The sequence below is a fragment of the Pteropus alecto genome, unplaced genomic scaffold, assembly GCF_000325575.1.
Source record: "Pteropus alecto unplaced genomic scaffold, ASM32557v1 scaffold21, whole genome shotgun sequence".
NCBI classification, from domain to species: Eukaryota; Metazoa; Chordata; class Mammalia; order Chiroptera; family Pteropodidae; genus Pteropus; species Pteropus alecto.
This window is the reverse complement of record NW_006436282.1, coordinates 25,763,687-25,777,670: the sequence shown is the minus strand read 5'-3', so window position 1 is coordinate 25,777,670 and position 13,984 is coordinate 25,763,687. Positions and strand designations below refer to the sequence as shown.

Genomic DNA, 13,984 nt, shown 5'->3' with positions numbered 1-13,984 from the left:
GAAGGAAGGAAGGAAGGAAGGAAGGAAGGAAGGAAGGAAGGAAGGAAGGAAGGAAAGAAGGAAGGAAAACTTTCTTATGAGAATCCCAGAAATGAATTTTAAAACCAAAGGTCAGAGAAACACAGTCAAGGCCTAGAAAATGAGCCAAGAGCCCATGAATAATGGCTGCCGGAAGTCAGGGGATTCCCTCTCCCAACCTCTCGGTGCTACCTCCATCTCTGTCCCTACAGACCAGCTGCTTTTATTGCTCTAGGCCCTTTGGCCAACCATAGGCTCCCACAATCGAGCATTCACACATAATAGTTCAGCCCATACAGAGACAGACTCTCCTGGTTTCCAATCTACTTTCTTGGCAGAGAGAATCTAGGCTAAGTCTCACAGTAGAGACACGGATGCCAGGGTCATGGGGTGAGGGACAGCTCTCACCAAAGGGGAGGTTGTTGTGACTGGAGAGATACACTGCAGAAGTCACCGAGTGACCGAGCCAACGTCCCCATCGTCGACAACCCAGCCCCAGTCCCAAGGGGAGCCTCTGCGGTGGGAACCAAACATAGACCTGGAGGACATGGCCTTGAACATGCTCCAATATCAGAGCTAAGCTGTACGAAGCCCGCATGGTCCCTTTCTTCATGTATCATAATGTTTGTGCTGAGCCGTGCATCCCATTTGATCACTAAGCAAACGTGGACTCTACTGGGCTTGAACAGGCAGTGCCTCTTTCTGTCACCTTTCAAATGTTATGGAATCAATAATGAGCCATGTTTATTTTTGCAAAACATCATTTTCTTTACATGGATGGTTTGGGGGCAAAGTAATCCCTACATTTCTAAGTCATTGACATTTAAATTAATTCATTTAGGTTTTTTATTTTTTTAAGCATGATATGGTGCTCAGGAAGACTTTTAAAAGGTTAAAAAAAAACAAACGCTTTTTTTTCCCCCTCGTTCATATTTGATTAAATATATAAAATACCTTCAGAGTTCATTAAAACCTCCCTTCTCACCCCCGGGCCCCACACAAAGTGGTCAGAGATAACTTTATAGTTTGATTGATAAAGAGGTGGTCTTATGGTTTCAAGCCAATGTGAACGGCAAAATGAGAGTGTCACTGACAAAAACAGGAAAGATCTAAACACAGCCAGCAGAGAAGGTTGAAACTGTATGATCACAATTTATGCATCCAGAAATTTCACCTTCTCTGCTTCTCCATAACCGAGCACGTGTTCATGAGCCACCATTGCTGCTGATGGAGAAAATACTTCATCTCGCCAGTTCCATATTTAAGATCTGATTTTGTCCTTTAGGTTTATACGGAGGACATTTTTCATCACTTGAATGAACTAAATGTGCAGCTCCAGCACTTGACCAAAAACATATAAAGTATACATTAAGATAAAGGATTTTGCTTAAAAGATTATACAAAGTGTATTGAAAAGAGCAGTATTTTAAGTTTCCAATTTTCCTGAGCATATTAGATTTTAACAAGGTCTCTCTAAGTGAAATTGTAATAAGCATAATTAAAAGATAAGCCTTAGCAAAACTTTTTAAATATTTCCCAGAAATTGAGTAAGTGAAAGACTCCACTGACTAGGTAGCAAATGCTTTTGCAAGTCAGAGGGTTTCTAGTTCTTTGCTTTCAGTACAATCAAAGGAAGACTCAATAGAGCTGTCAGGTGATAGATCGTTTGAAATCATTTTCCATGAGAGATTGCTCTAAGATTTTCGACATTTAACTCAGAAGAATAAAGAACTGAGCGACATCGCTGTATCAAAAGCTCTTCCATCTCCATTTGCTTATTTAACTAAATATGTTTTCTCAGCATTTACCTCTTTAAAAATGAAAAGTAGCCATAGACATGATACTGATCTTTGTCTCTTTACATGAATACGTAATATTCTTCAAGAGATATAGCTACTAATTTAAAAGGCCCCATCATCTCATTAAGAGGTGCCATTCCAATAAAATTTTACCTTTATTATTTAAGACTTGTTTCTCAAATTGGCAGTACATATTATTTAGGTAAGTTAATGTTATGAATAAAGGAAACTCTATCCAGAAGAATTTTTAATACTTAGAGTGTTATATTCACAGGAAATTAAAAATTTTATTTAAATTTTATACATATTTTAGTGTTAAGAGGTCTAATAGTGTGATCAATAAAATACTTTCAACCATAAAAGTATATTACATTAGAATGAAATTCTATCACTGAAGACAAATGCAAGGAAGTAGATTTTTCACTGAAATAGAAATTCAAGGCGAGGAATTATCAACATAAATTTCTCCCTGTGAAAGAAGAGTTTGATTATATATTTTTTAAGAGGATGAGAGTAAGTATAAATCACTATAGTATTTAGATTTCTTTATATACGTAAAGCAGATTAATGTATTATTTTTATTGTAGTATTTCCAATCTGCCTATAATTATACCATTTACAACTATTTAATTTGGTATCCATTAATAATATTTTAACATCCATTCAAATGTGGAAGGGGTACATAGCTTTCCAGGTTCCCTTCAGGGGTATGGGGCAAACTGTGTGAAAACCACTGGGCTACACTCCAGAGTCTCGTCTCCAGCGCAGGCCCGTGCTCTGAAGTCTGACTTTCGAGGCGCTGCACCACCGGGCCCCGCCCTACCTCTCACGCTCCTTCTCCACAGACCCAGGGCCCCGGCCTCGGCAGACTCTCCTTTCTCACCTGCAAGTCTTAAAAAAACGCTACTGCTCTTGCTGACGATCTTCCCTGCCTTTTCCCGTCAAAGGAGGTCCTCCCATCGCTTAACGCTCAGCTCCTCCAGCCAAGCGCCCCCGGACCCCCGAGGCGGAGCTCGTGTCTCCCTCCTCTGTGCTCTCAAAGCACGAACAGCTCCCTCCAGCACAGCACTACCCGTCACAGTGACTAGACTCTTTTTCTAGTCGCCCGTCTCCCCTACCGGTCTGTGACTCCCCGGTCACCTTCGCAGTCTCAAGCTTCTCAGCGCATAGTAGGTGCTACGAAGTACGTGTCGAATACATAACAGGATGGAAGGGCTGGCGCGTTCACTCTCATGTATGTCTCGTTTTCGATGTATTTCTAAACTAGCCAAACCGACGTCCTGCGTCTCTCCACAGTCTGCCAGTTCCCTCTCACCGCCCTTGCTCAGCCTTTGCCCTCAGCCCTGGTCTCGCCCGTAACCGCCGGACATACTGCCTCTCTTGTTGCCAATGTTCTTGAGAAAGTTGGCAGTTTGGAACTCACCGAGCACTTTCTCATAAAAACGGTGTTCCAGGGGGCGGTTAGGTTAGGCCGTGGAGCCCAACCTTCCCAAATGTCGTGAAAATACTAGACGCCTGCTTCCACAACAACGACAGAGAAAACAACCATAGAAAAGTTAAAAAATTGTTACTATTAAAACATGTTTTTTAAAGATAAGTTGCTGAGCTTCTATTTTAAAAAGAGTTTATGGAGAATATGCCTTTGCCCTATGGCGCCCTATTCACCGTCTCTCTCCGAAACCAAGAGCTCTTCATTGATCTCTCTGCCCCCACCTTTGTCCACTAAGATCCTTCCTCCCATGGCAGCCGACGTGACACCTCGAAGACACAGATAAGTTGGAAGCGGCCCCTCCACAAAGCCCCTGTGGCTTCCCAGCACACTCAGGGTAAATTCTCACCTCTTTGCCGTCTACGAAGCACCGACTCCGGCTTTCGCCACTGCCAGGCGTTTTCAAGGCTTTTCAATGGCGTGTGGGCTTCAGACAAATGGAGAATCTAACAGACTGCTCTCTGCATTTGGCTGCGTTTCCAGCCAGCACAGATATGATTACAATTAAGAGTTTCAAGAGTGCATTTCAAAATAAGAGTTTCAAGAGTTTCATTTCAAAAGTATCCCGCGACACAGCCTGCGGTCTGCCTGAGGTCTGTGTCCAGAAGCAGATCTTCGTGACGGGTGTTTTTATTTGGGCCCATCCGCTTCTTTTTCTACAATATCAGCAGTGTCTGTTTCTATTAGACTCATCATTTTCAGATGTCAGGTGAGAAAAGATTTTCCATATGCGAGATTTCAGATGGTGACCACTGAGCCAAATGCATAGCTCTCACCCGCTGCCATCACGTCCTAAAGGAACAGTAGCTTGAACAAACCCGCATTAGCAGAGTCAGACCTTTCATAAGCAGCCAGAGAACGGTCTATAATGGGAGAAATTACTGTGTCCGTGCATCTCTCGAAGGGAAAATATTCTTTAGCTTCTCAAAGACAGTGAAACCTCTTATTAGAGATTATAGCAAAGTCGATTCCCCCACTCTGGCCTCGCTGTAGACTAAATCGATGATCCACCTGGCAGAGGAGTTGAGCCCCGTGGAAATGGACGGAGATGTGCAAGGGAGCAGGACTCGAATCGAAGCTGAGCCCAACCTGGGCGCTTACATATTTCAAACCCCATTACCTGCTTTTCTGCAGAGTCTTTTTGATTATGATAAGTCTTCACTAGGAAGAGTGATGATGGTGCCGAGATGCACCCGATCTTCAGAGACAGCTGACATTTTTCTTTTGGGCTTTTTATTTATCTAATGATTTCTAACGTTAGCCAGCAGTGGAAGGGAGCCAGGAAAGTCACAAGAACCCTTGATGAAATTCCTCTGAGTGTAAAAAAAAAAAAAAAAAAAAAAAAAAAGCCTAAATCTTATCAGCACAAAGTGCAGATTGGTCCCGAGCATCACAAGCGTTGGGTGGAAACATACATGTACTGGAGTTGAGTTTTCAGGGAGGGGAAATGGTGTGCAAGGTCTGAGGTCATCGGGGGGCCCCCAGAATGGAACCTCCTCAAGGAAAATTCCGAAAAGACTTCTTTTATACTCCGCGTTCATCCAGTACTCCTGTTACACTAGACCAACCGTGAATTTCCAATTCTTACATCGAGTCTATTATGCCAACGATTGTACGAAATTGTTATCTTAGGTACCAATGAGAAAGCAAATGTGCTGCTACTTAACTTGTGAAAAATACGGAGAAAGCTCTCATGCTCTTTGAGGCCACCAGTCCTGTTTCTCTCCTGGAAATGCATTTTCTCCCACTTAGAGTCTCTTTAGAGTCACATCTCCCTTAACAGTTGACTGGCATTTGGTGTTTACCATCCAGTTTATGTCACTGTGGGAAGTATATTGTGAGCTCCCTGTGGGAGGGGCCTATATCCCCTTCACCTAGGGTCCATTAAAGCCTGGCATGGTTCCTTGCCAAGGACAGGATTCCTCGGCCAAATGCAAGTGTCTTTTGTTAAAGCCAGCCCTGGAAGAGTCCTCCGGTGTCTGGGCAACAGACGTGGCTTTTACCACCGTGGGAAGGAAAAGACAGCAACAGGCGGAATTTTCCTAGCAATACATCTAGACTTCTGTAGTTTTTTTTCTCATGCATGTCTCCTTAAAGAAGCGGCCCCATTATCCACAGAGGTAGAGGGTCTTCCCCAGGACTGTTATGTCTCACTCATATACTCCATGACTGTGTGCTGAGCTCATGTATCAAGCGTGATGCTAAGCCCTGGAGTGAACGAATACGTCGCTGACTTTCCCCTCAAGGGGGCTGATGTCTGCAGGGGAGGAAGTCGGAATAGCATTTAATACCTGTCCCAGGTAACGAGTATGAAACACTGGGGCCGAAGGAGAGGAGGAGACCACGGATTCTGATTGGGAGGAAAAGGAGGAAAAAAGATCCTCACTGGAGTTTGCGGATCTTCGGGCGAAGGAAGGGAGGGTCAAAAGTAGCACACGGTGGAAAACTCAGCCTTTCATTGGGGGACAGGGGGAAGAAACTGGGCTCCCGACAGAGTTGAAGCCTCTTCTGAGCAGAGTAACATTTGCTTTTTTCTGGTTCCTCCAAATATTTGTTGTCTCAAAGATGGGTCACTTAGGGGAAACTGAGACATCACAACAGTCCTCAATTATCCTTGTGTGTTCCTTCGTCAATTTACGTGAACGAGAAAATGACACCAACTCTATCTGTATTCACCCCAAGATGCTCCCTGACCTTATTCATTTGAAAAATATTTATCTCACGACGTGTCCAGAACTACTCTGGGTGCATACTGAACATTCCTATTTCACCTCGGTCACTTAAATCACCCAGGCTATTTGTCATTTGCTCTTTTCTTTGAAGGCACATATTGAAAATGTTCTGATAACTGAAAACTGCGTTAGGCCAGGTCTGGAGTAATCATATTTTTCCAGAGTTTTTAAGAAGGCATGTAAAATCCTAAGAGCCACAGGCAGCGTCGCAGGCATGATTCACAGTGGGATCTGGTCACTTGCTGTCTGTGCCAGTCTCCAACTTTTATTTGCAAATCCCCACACCCACCGAGCTTCACGTCCGCTCTGGGTGTCCAGTGCCACCGCTCATTGATAAGACACCGTAGGAAGTGACTGCTTGGCAAGGCCTCCACCCACTCCCACTGCACCTTCTCTGATCCTGAGCTGCATATCGGGACCATTTGCTATAGAATCTGTAGTTGGACTCAAGAGAGGACACTGGTTGCTTGACACCAGGATGAGAAAGGGAGCCACATCTGATAATGAGACTGGGGCAAAGAATAAGCAACGCTGTCGGTGACAGGACTGAGCGGGAAGGCAGCAGCGAGCGGTGACAGGACTGAGCCGGAAGGCAGCAGCAGGTGCGCCCATTAACGCTCCCCCGTGGAGACCCCCAGCAGCTGACCACTGAAATGCCACACAGGTGGCTCCCCAGTCAGCTCACCTCAAGTCGGCAAACACCTCTCGTCTCCTGACTCCAAACCAGGCCACGTGCCAGGCCCCCACAGTTAGAGAGAGCGAGACTCCATTCCCGCCCTCAAGGGATGTTCGGTCTCTCAGCGGTTAAAATGAAATGCTGGAAGAGTTTGTCAGTGAAATTATATTGGACCTGAGGGGTTTTTCTTTTTTCCGCTTCAAAGCCTCCCCCTTTCCAACTATGCCATGCCGTAGCCTCTCATCAAACCACAATATAATTACTTATCATTGTTTTTTCACTCCACTCAGCAGCTGATGATCAGAGACATAAATCAGGGTGTAAACGTATATTATAAATGTTGAAAACATTCACATGTATTAAATATATTTTATATATTGAACATAAAAGTGATATTGGTTTATCTCTGGCTGATGGACTGATGTTTATCTTTTTTACACTGTTCTATATTTTTCCAATTTTTTAAAATGAGATTGTATTGCATCTACATTTTTGAAGTTATTTTTAAAATAAGATAAAGTATATAAGAAAATGCTTTTTAGATCATAAAGTGCTAATAAGCATTGACTTACTAAATTCACGGCAAAGTAATAGAACACTCAGTGACCTTGATCGTTGATGCTGATCAATGCCTCAGCAAGTAGGTGCTCTCAGAGCCCTAAGGCTGTGGTTATCAAGATGGCACTTTCTCAAACTGCAGGAGCCCAGCTTTGCTTATTTCTGGTTCTCGTCACCTGAAGGTGAAGAACGATGGAGGCGGAAGCCTCATCAGACGTGGCAGTGTCTAGGAAGGTGGACGCCCTTCATTCTTTGCTGACAAGCCCTCGTTTCACAGGTTGTATTTCTTTCTGCCTGGCAATGCCCAGTTGTGCTATTCACATCTGTTATCTCCCCGCTGCCTCAAGGAGTCCTGCTGGAAGCTGAGTTTTAATGAGAACTTGCATGGGAATGTGGGTCCCCAGCTCCTCGAGCAGATGGATAATAGTGAGCTTACTGTTGAGCCAGCTACCCCGGAACTTCATGTCAGATGTAAGCGCTTTTTTTGCCTTTATGGGCACCAACCTCCGCTAATAAGTGCGGTTTCTCTTATCTCAACGAGGCCTAACGAGCTCCTCTCACAGACTCACTGATCTTTGATCAACCAACCCCTTGTGTGTAAAAGAAAGAGTCCCCTCCCTTCGGAAGAAGGTTTGAGCCTCCCTAGTAGATCAGGAGATCAAGGCTGGCCATAGAAACTTCCAGGAGTGTCGGCCTAGGAATTCTGGGCCTTTACACTTATATATCAAGGTGGCTGAAGGATGCATTTCTCACTGAATCCAAGGTTCCTCCTAGACACTCATTACTGTGGTACCTGCTTTCAAGCAGTGTGCTCTGTAGCTGAGAGGTAAAACAATGTTTTACGATCACGTTATGATTTCAAAGGCTCATTCACTTGCGCTGTAACCTCATTTACTCATCACGGCAGCCTTATGGGAAGCATATTATCTCCTATTTTGCAGTGAGGACACCAAAGCTTAGAAAGTCTAAGATGCAAGGGCGGGACCCGACCCCAGGTCTGACTGCAGAGGCTGGGCAATGTCCACTGCTTTTCTAAAATTAAAAATCTGACCCAAGGCCACAGGCAGAGAATGCGTGGGACGGGAGTGACCGTGATGAAGCCAGCGCCTGTAGAAGGGAAGGGAAGGGGAGAGAGGAAGCCCGTGTCTGTGGAGCTTCTGCTCCGCACGGGCTGTTCTCCTTGCGCTACCTCCTCTAAAACACATCTCTTTCTCCCACGCAACCAAAAAGAAGCAGAAATAAAGCAAGGTTCATTTCCTTCCCCTAAGTCACGTAGCTTACACGTGGCAAAACTGAGCTGATCGCCCAAACCCACGATCTTCTTACAGCATTTCACGTTTCACTGCAACTCATTATGCATTCAGGCCCGCGATGGATTTCAAAAGGCCAATGGCAAACAAAAGTTATGTTTTTGGAAAGGTTGGTGTTCTTAAAGACACATACACATGTCCCCTGTCTTCCCCCTGACTCTCCAGCAGAGTTTTCTGTGCACCCTGCTGACATGCTCTTCCACTCTCTTGCAGGGTGTGTGGTAGTGGTATCTGTGATCGAACAGCTTGCTCAAGTTCACAACTCTACAGCCCAGGCGTCGATGGAGAGACTGTGCAGCTACCTGCCTGGTAAATACGGGGAAGGCCGTGCAGCTCTGGGTCCCCTTTCCTTTCCCAGTCACCTGTTATCCATCACTCATCAGCTGTCACGAACGAGTTTATTTCCTACACATGCTTACGGAGGGGACTCCGATTGTGTTATTTCTATAAATCGATACCTTATGGGGCTCCTAAAAATTAAAACACACACACAAGAAAACCATTCTAGGCTGTTTTTTTTTTTTTCCTCTGACATTCATTTTCCATCATGGCAGAATAATGGTGGTCAATCATGGTCATCGTGGTCAAAATAATGAACAAGGATTGATGATTTGTGTTGATGTGACCACATACACGTACCCAGACACACGCACAGGCGTACCAACACAGAGCTTTGGCCTGAGAAGACAACTGATCTCAAACCCCAAATGGGAAAATAATCTGAAACATTCCATTGATTTGAGCCAGTTCTCAATAAAACCCCTTTCCTGTCCTGCAGAAGAAGGAGAAGGTTAGTGGTTTAAACAAGTCATATATTTCTTTGTCAATCTCAACAGAAAGAAAATATTCTTTCTTCCCTTATAATTACTGTTAGGTGAACAATCACAACGAATAAACTTTGAGAGTCAAATTTTCATTCACTTAATGTAATGGAACAAACTCATCATAGATGCCTGTAGTATTTGTTTTAAGTAGGTTAATTGGACTAATGAATCTTTGATTTTATATAGCACTCTGTGCCAGTGGCACCAAAGCATTTTCAGAGTATTTATTGCATGCATTCACATATGCATTCACAAGCTAAATTTTTTAAAATTCAAAGAGCCTACAGCCATGTACCCTGAACAAGCCCGATCCCGTCTGATCTCGGAAGCTAAGCAGGTTCAGGCCTGGTTAGTACTTGGATGGGAGACCAGCTAGGAAGACCAGGTGCTGTAGGTGTAAAAAATAAAAAAAATAAGGGATTGTAAACTGACGAGGTCCTTGCAATCTGTGAGGTCAAACAGGGGTTGCCTCGCCTAAAAAATAAAAAATAATGATAATAAATAAATAAATAAATAAAATTCAAAAAGAACGACTGGGAGAGGACAATACACAAACACATATGTTTACAGTTTCCCATACTGACCACTGCTCATATGTGTCCATATGTGCATCAAGTCTTGCTTTTGCGGAATTAGGACGTGGCCGATAAACTTGCAACGCCCTATGGTCCCTCCAGCCCCCGGTTCCACTCCCCTCCTTCCTCCCCAGAAAGGACCACTCATGGGGACCTACGGAGTATTCTTTTTGTCAAATCTTAAACCTTCGCATTCCCTTGTGGGTATTCGCTTGTTTTGAACCCATCACCAATGTATAGTATTGTTGCGTCGGTGCTTTTTTTAACCTTTTTTGGGGAAAAGAAACGTAGGAAATCACACAAAATAAATGTGTAGTTTTAACACCCTTGCAAACATAGTCCAGGTGAAGAAGGTAGTCAGTCCAGAAGGCCCGTCCACATCTGCCCTCCTATCACGAATCCCTCCTTCCTCCTAGAAGAACAACGCCCTGAATTCTACTGCAATCAATCATTGCCTTGCTCTGCTTTATAGTGTTGTCACCCACACAGATATTCCCAGACACCATAGCACTGCCCAGTTTTAAAACTTCTGACGTGTCTTTTAAGTCTATTTTAATCTGCACATTTCCTTTCCATCCTTTCCTTTTCCTTGTAAGTTAGCTGGGGAATTTGCCCCGTGGAGTTCCCATAGTCTGGATTTCGCTGACTGCCTCCCTGTGGTATAATCGAATATGTTTCTCTGGGCCCTGTATTTCTTGAAAATTGGCATCTGGACCCAGAGGCTCGATAAGCTCCAGTGTGATTTCTTTGGAAGACTATAAGCGGTGGTGTTTTCTTTCATCGGAAGGCCATCCTAAGTGTTTTCTCTTTTTCCTTTTTTGCGATGTGAGCAGCTGTTGATGCTCAGTGACCAGATCTGTTATTTAATAGGGAAGTTGCAAAATGGTGCTACTTGAATCCATCATTTATATTTCATTTAGTAATTAAAATATATTAGAGACAATTTCCCTCATCATTATCGTATTTTAAAGACATTTTCCCCACAGTTCCTAATGGTGCTGTTCATACTAGAAAAGGCAGAATACATGGTTGATTCTTTTGCTTTATTTGCCAGTTTTCCAGTAATTCACTGCCTTTCTATTATCATTCTGGAAGATTCAACTAGTTTTCTTTAAAGTATCATTATCAACTCATGAATTTACTCATATTTGATGATTTTCGGTCTATTTCCACTATTCTTTTGAAGCTCAAATTGTCCCAGTTTTGACCAGTGGAAACCTCTTGAACTTGGCGCCTGAGCCTCTGACATGAGCCTAAGTCACCTCTGATGGCTTCCTCACTAACTGGCGTGACAGGTGTGCCAGCCCTGTCTTATGCATTTCCAGCCCCAGGCTTGAAATCAGCCATTTCTCTTTGAAGCTCTGTTTTCTTTAGTGGGAAATATTATTTTAAGACCACAGGCTGGGTGCATGGGAATGCTCAAGGCTACCGAGTTGGTCATTCTCTCCAGGCCTCTCCGATAGACAGCGATAGAAAATACACGTGTATACACTTACATATATAATTTTAAGATAACCTAATGAGTCCACATTGACACTACAAATTCAAATTCAGGACTACAAGATTTTTTTCTTAATCTCTTCTCCACATAGCTATATCTGCTTCTCTCCACGCTCTAAGTCCTAATTCTCAAGAGCAAAAGGACTGATAGAATTAAAATAGTTCCTAATTACTCATTTACCTACCCCTCATTACACATAGAACTGTCTCAGAATATCGATTCCACTACTACTACCAGTAATATATTTTATAATCATCGTGAGCAGTTGAAATTGTTGTTCGCCTGAGCTCTTCCCATTTCCCTTTTTGAATCATCGTACCGTATTCCCTGAGCACACAGCCGTTACTTACAATACCCGCTCCCTTCTCGCCCTCATTTCGCCTTAGTCCCATCAGCCACTCTGTGATTAATGTCCACCATCAGCCCTCACGAGGACGTCTGTCTAGTTGAGCTGTTGTCTAGAGCTCATTTCTCAGGAGCGGCTCATGAGAGATAGTCCCCGAATTTCTTGCATGTTGATTAACAGGCCGTCTATGCCCTTTACACTTGAAAGTCAATGTTTTTCCGGATATAAAAATCCTTGGCACACATTTCTTTCCCTGAGTATCTCAAATACGTTATTAAAAAGCCTAGTGACAATCTAACTTTATTTTTCCTACGAAGAAATTGTCATTTTTGCTAGAAGTTAAAAGGAATTTCTTCTTCTATAAAATTTAGTCATCTAACTAGAATATGTCTGGGTGTTAGCTGTTGTACTTTGACTTCCGAAGGCATGCAGGTTGCTCACTCAATAGGCGGTTTCAAATACATTTCTTATACTTTCAGGAAAATTTCTAATATTTGTTCAATTTCCTTAATTTGGATGTCTTCTTTGGGGATTTCTATTATTCGTATTTTAAATCTTCTTTGCCTATCTTTGATATTTTACCTATCTCTTGACTACTTTTTATCTTTTCACTTAATTTTTATTTTAAAAATTTTCCTCCTTTTCACCTTCTATTTCTCTTAAAACATCAGGAATTATATTCACTTCTTGTGTTCATTCTCCTTTAGAATTCATTTCTTTTATAATCTTGTATTCTTCTCTGAGTTTTTTTTTTGTTGTTGTTACCATAATGAGTTTTTCTAATTCTGGATTTCATGTCTTATATCATTTTATTAATGCTTCTTAGCTCATTTTGAAATACAACATTAGATTTTTAATTCTTTTTTTGGCAAGACTTTCTGGCATGCCTTTGCTATCTACAGGGATGTGATTCTGTTCTTTATTTTTTTTCTTATAATAACTTCATATGGGAGTTGACCTAGATACATTTCTGTTGCTCATTTTTATATGAAATTAGTTTTTCAGAACTCTTGGAAGAAGAAATAGTTCAAGGTAGCGTTTCCAAATGCACAGAGCTCCTGCCTCCATCGTTTTGTATAGTGTTAAAAAAAAAAAAATGGCAGCTTGCTTTCTGAGATTTTCCGACTCCATTCCCTTGCACACTTTTGTTTGTTCTTTCTCTTTGCGTTGCTTCTTATCCAGTTCAACTTCAACTCTAAACCCATCAGTTTCTCCTCACCGTGGGCCCAGTCCTGAGGAGCTCTGGTGGGTCCGTATCCAGAATGTGTAGGTGCCAGATTACCCTGGCTCCTTAGTCCTTCTAACCTGGCGCCCTTTGCACTCACCTGCTAATGCAGTTGGCCGGACCCCTCCCAGTCCCAGCCGCGGCTCTTCAGTTAGCCCACCAGGCTTTCTAGTCAACACCTGTGGGTTATTTGGGGCTTCTCCTGTTCCTAGATTTATCTGACATCCCATTGCTCCCTCTACTTCTTCCACACAAATGCTGGTAACCCACCAAGCATATGTATATTAGGCAGAGATTCAAAAATATTCCAAAACTCTGCTGCCTCTACCATCATCTTTCCAGAATCCTCCCTTGTGGGCGTTTTAATTTTACATCTATGTCTACTGTGTTCATTGTTCTACAACTTCTGTTTTTCACTCAACACAATGTTTTTTGAGATCTATACACATTAAGACATATAGACCTCAGTCAAACCTCTCAATTACTCCATAATTCATCAATAAATATCCCGTGTTTTATGTATCCTTCCCATTATTGGATATTCACAAGCCGTTATAAACCTTACTTTATATTTTCACATCTCTGAATTAATGGAGAAAAAATATTATTACTATTTTACAAATTGAAAAAATGAAGAACAGTCAAGATTTGTTTTGATTGGTTGTCATTTCTGTGGGACAGACCAACACTGACAGATATCATCATTTATACCATGAGTTTGATTTTCTCTTTTTAGGCACAGTTGTATTGTCCAAAGATGAGAGACTGAGTAAAAATCTTGTTTCCTAGGTTACCCCATCCTAATGTCCTAGCAAAACATAAAACAACGCAGACCAAGATCGCTGATATTCAAAGTGCCATCTTGGCTCCTTCTGATTCATAACAGAAAATTTTAGAATCTGCCGAGATACAGCGAGAAGCTGAAAGTCAG

At 42.6% G+C, this 13,984-nt stretch overlaps 1 protein-coding gene and 1 pseudogene across 1 annotated transcript in view; both read left to right on the top strand.

The window, feature by feature from the left end:
* The window catches only part of AOAH (acyloxyacyl hydrolase), a 131,908-nt gene that overhangs the window by 3,930 nt on the left and 113,994 nt on the right, over positions 1-13,984 (top strand). Inside the window, exon 2 of the mRNA XM_006912066.3 lies at positions 8,796-8,891. Coding sequence (XP_006912128.1) covers positions 8,796-8,891 — 96 coding nt within the window. The remainder of the gene's footprint in view (positions 1-8,795; positions 8,892-13,984) is intronic.
* On the top strand, positions 9,686-9,803 carry LOC112479819 (annotated as a pseudogene).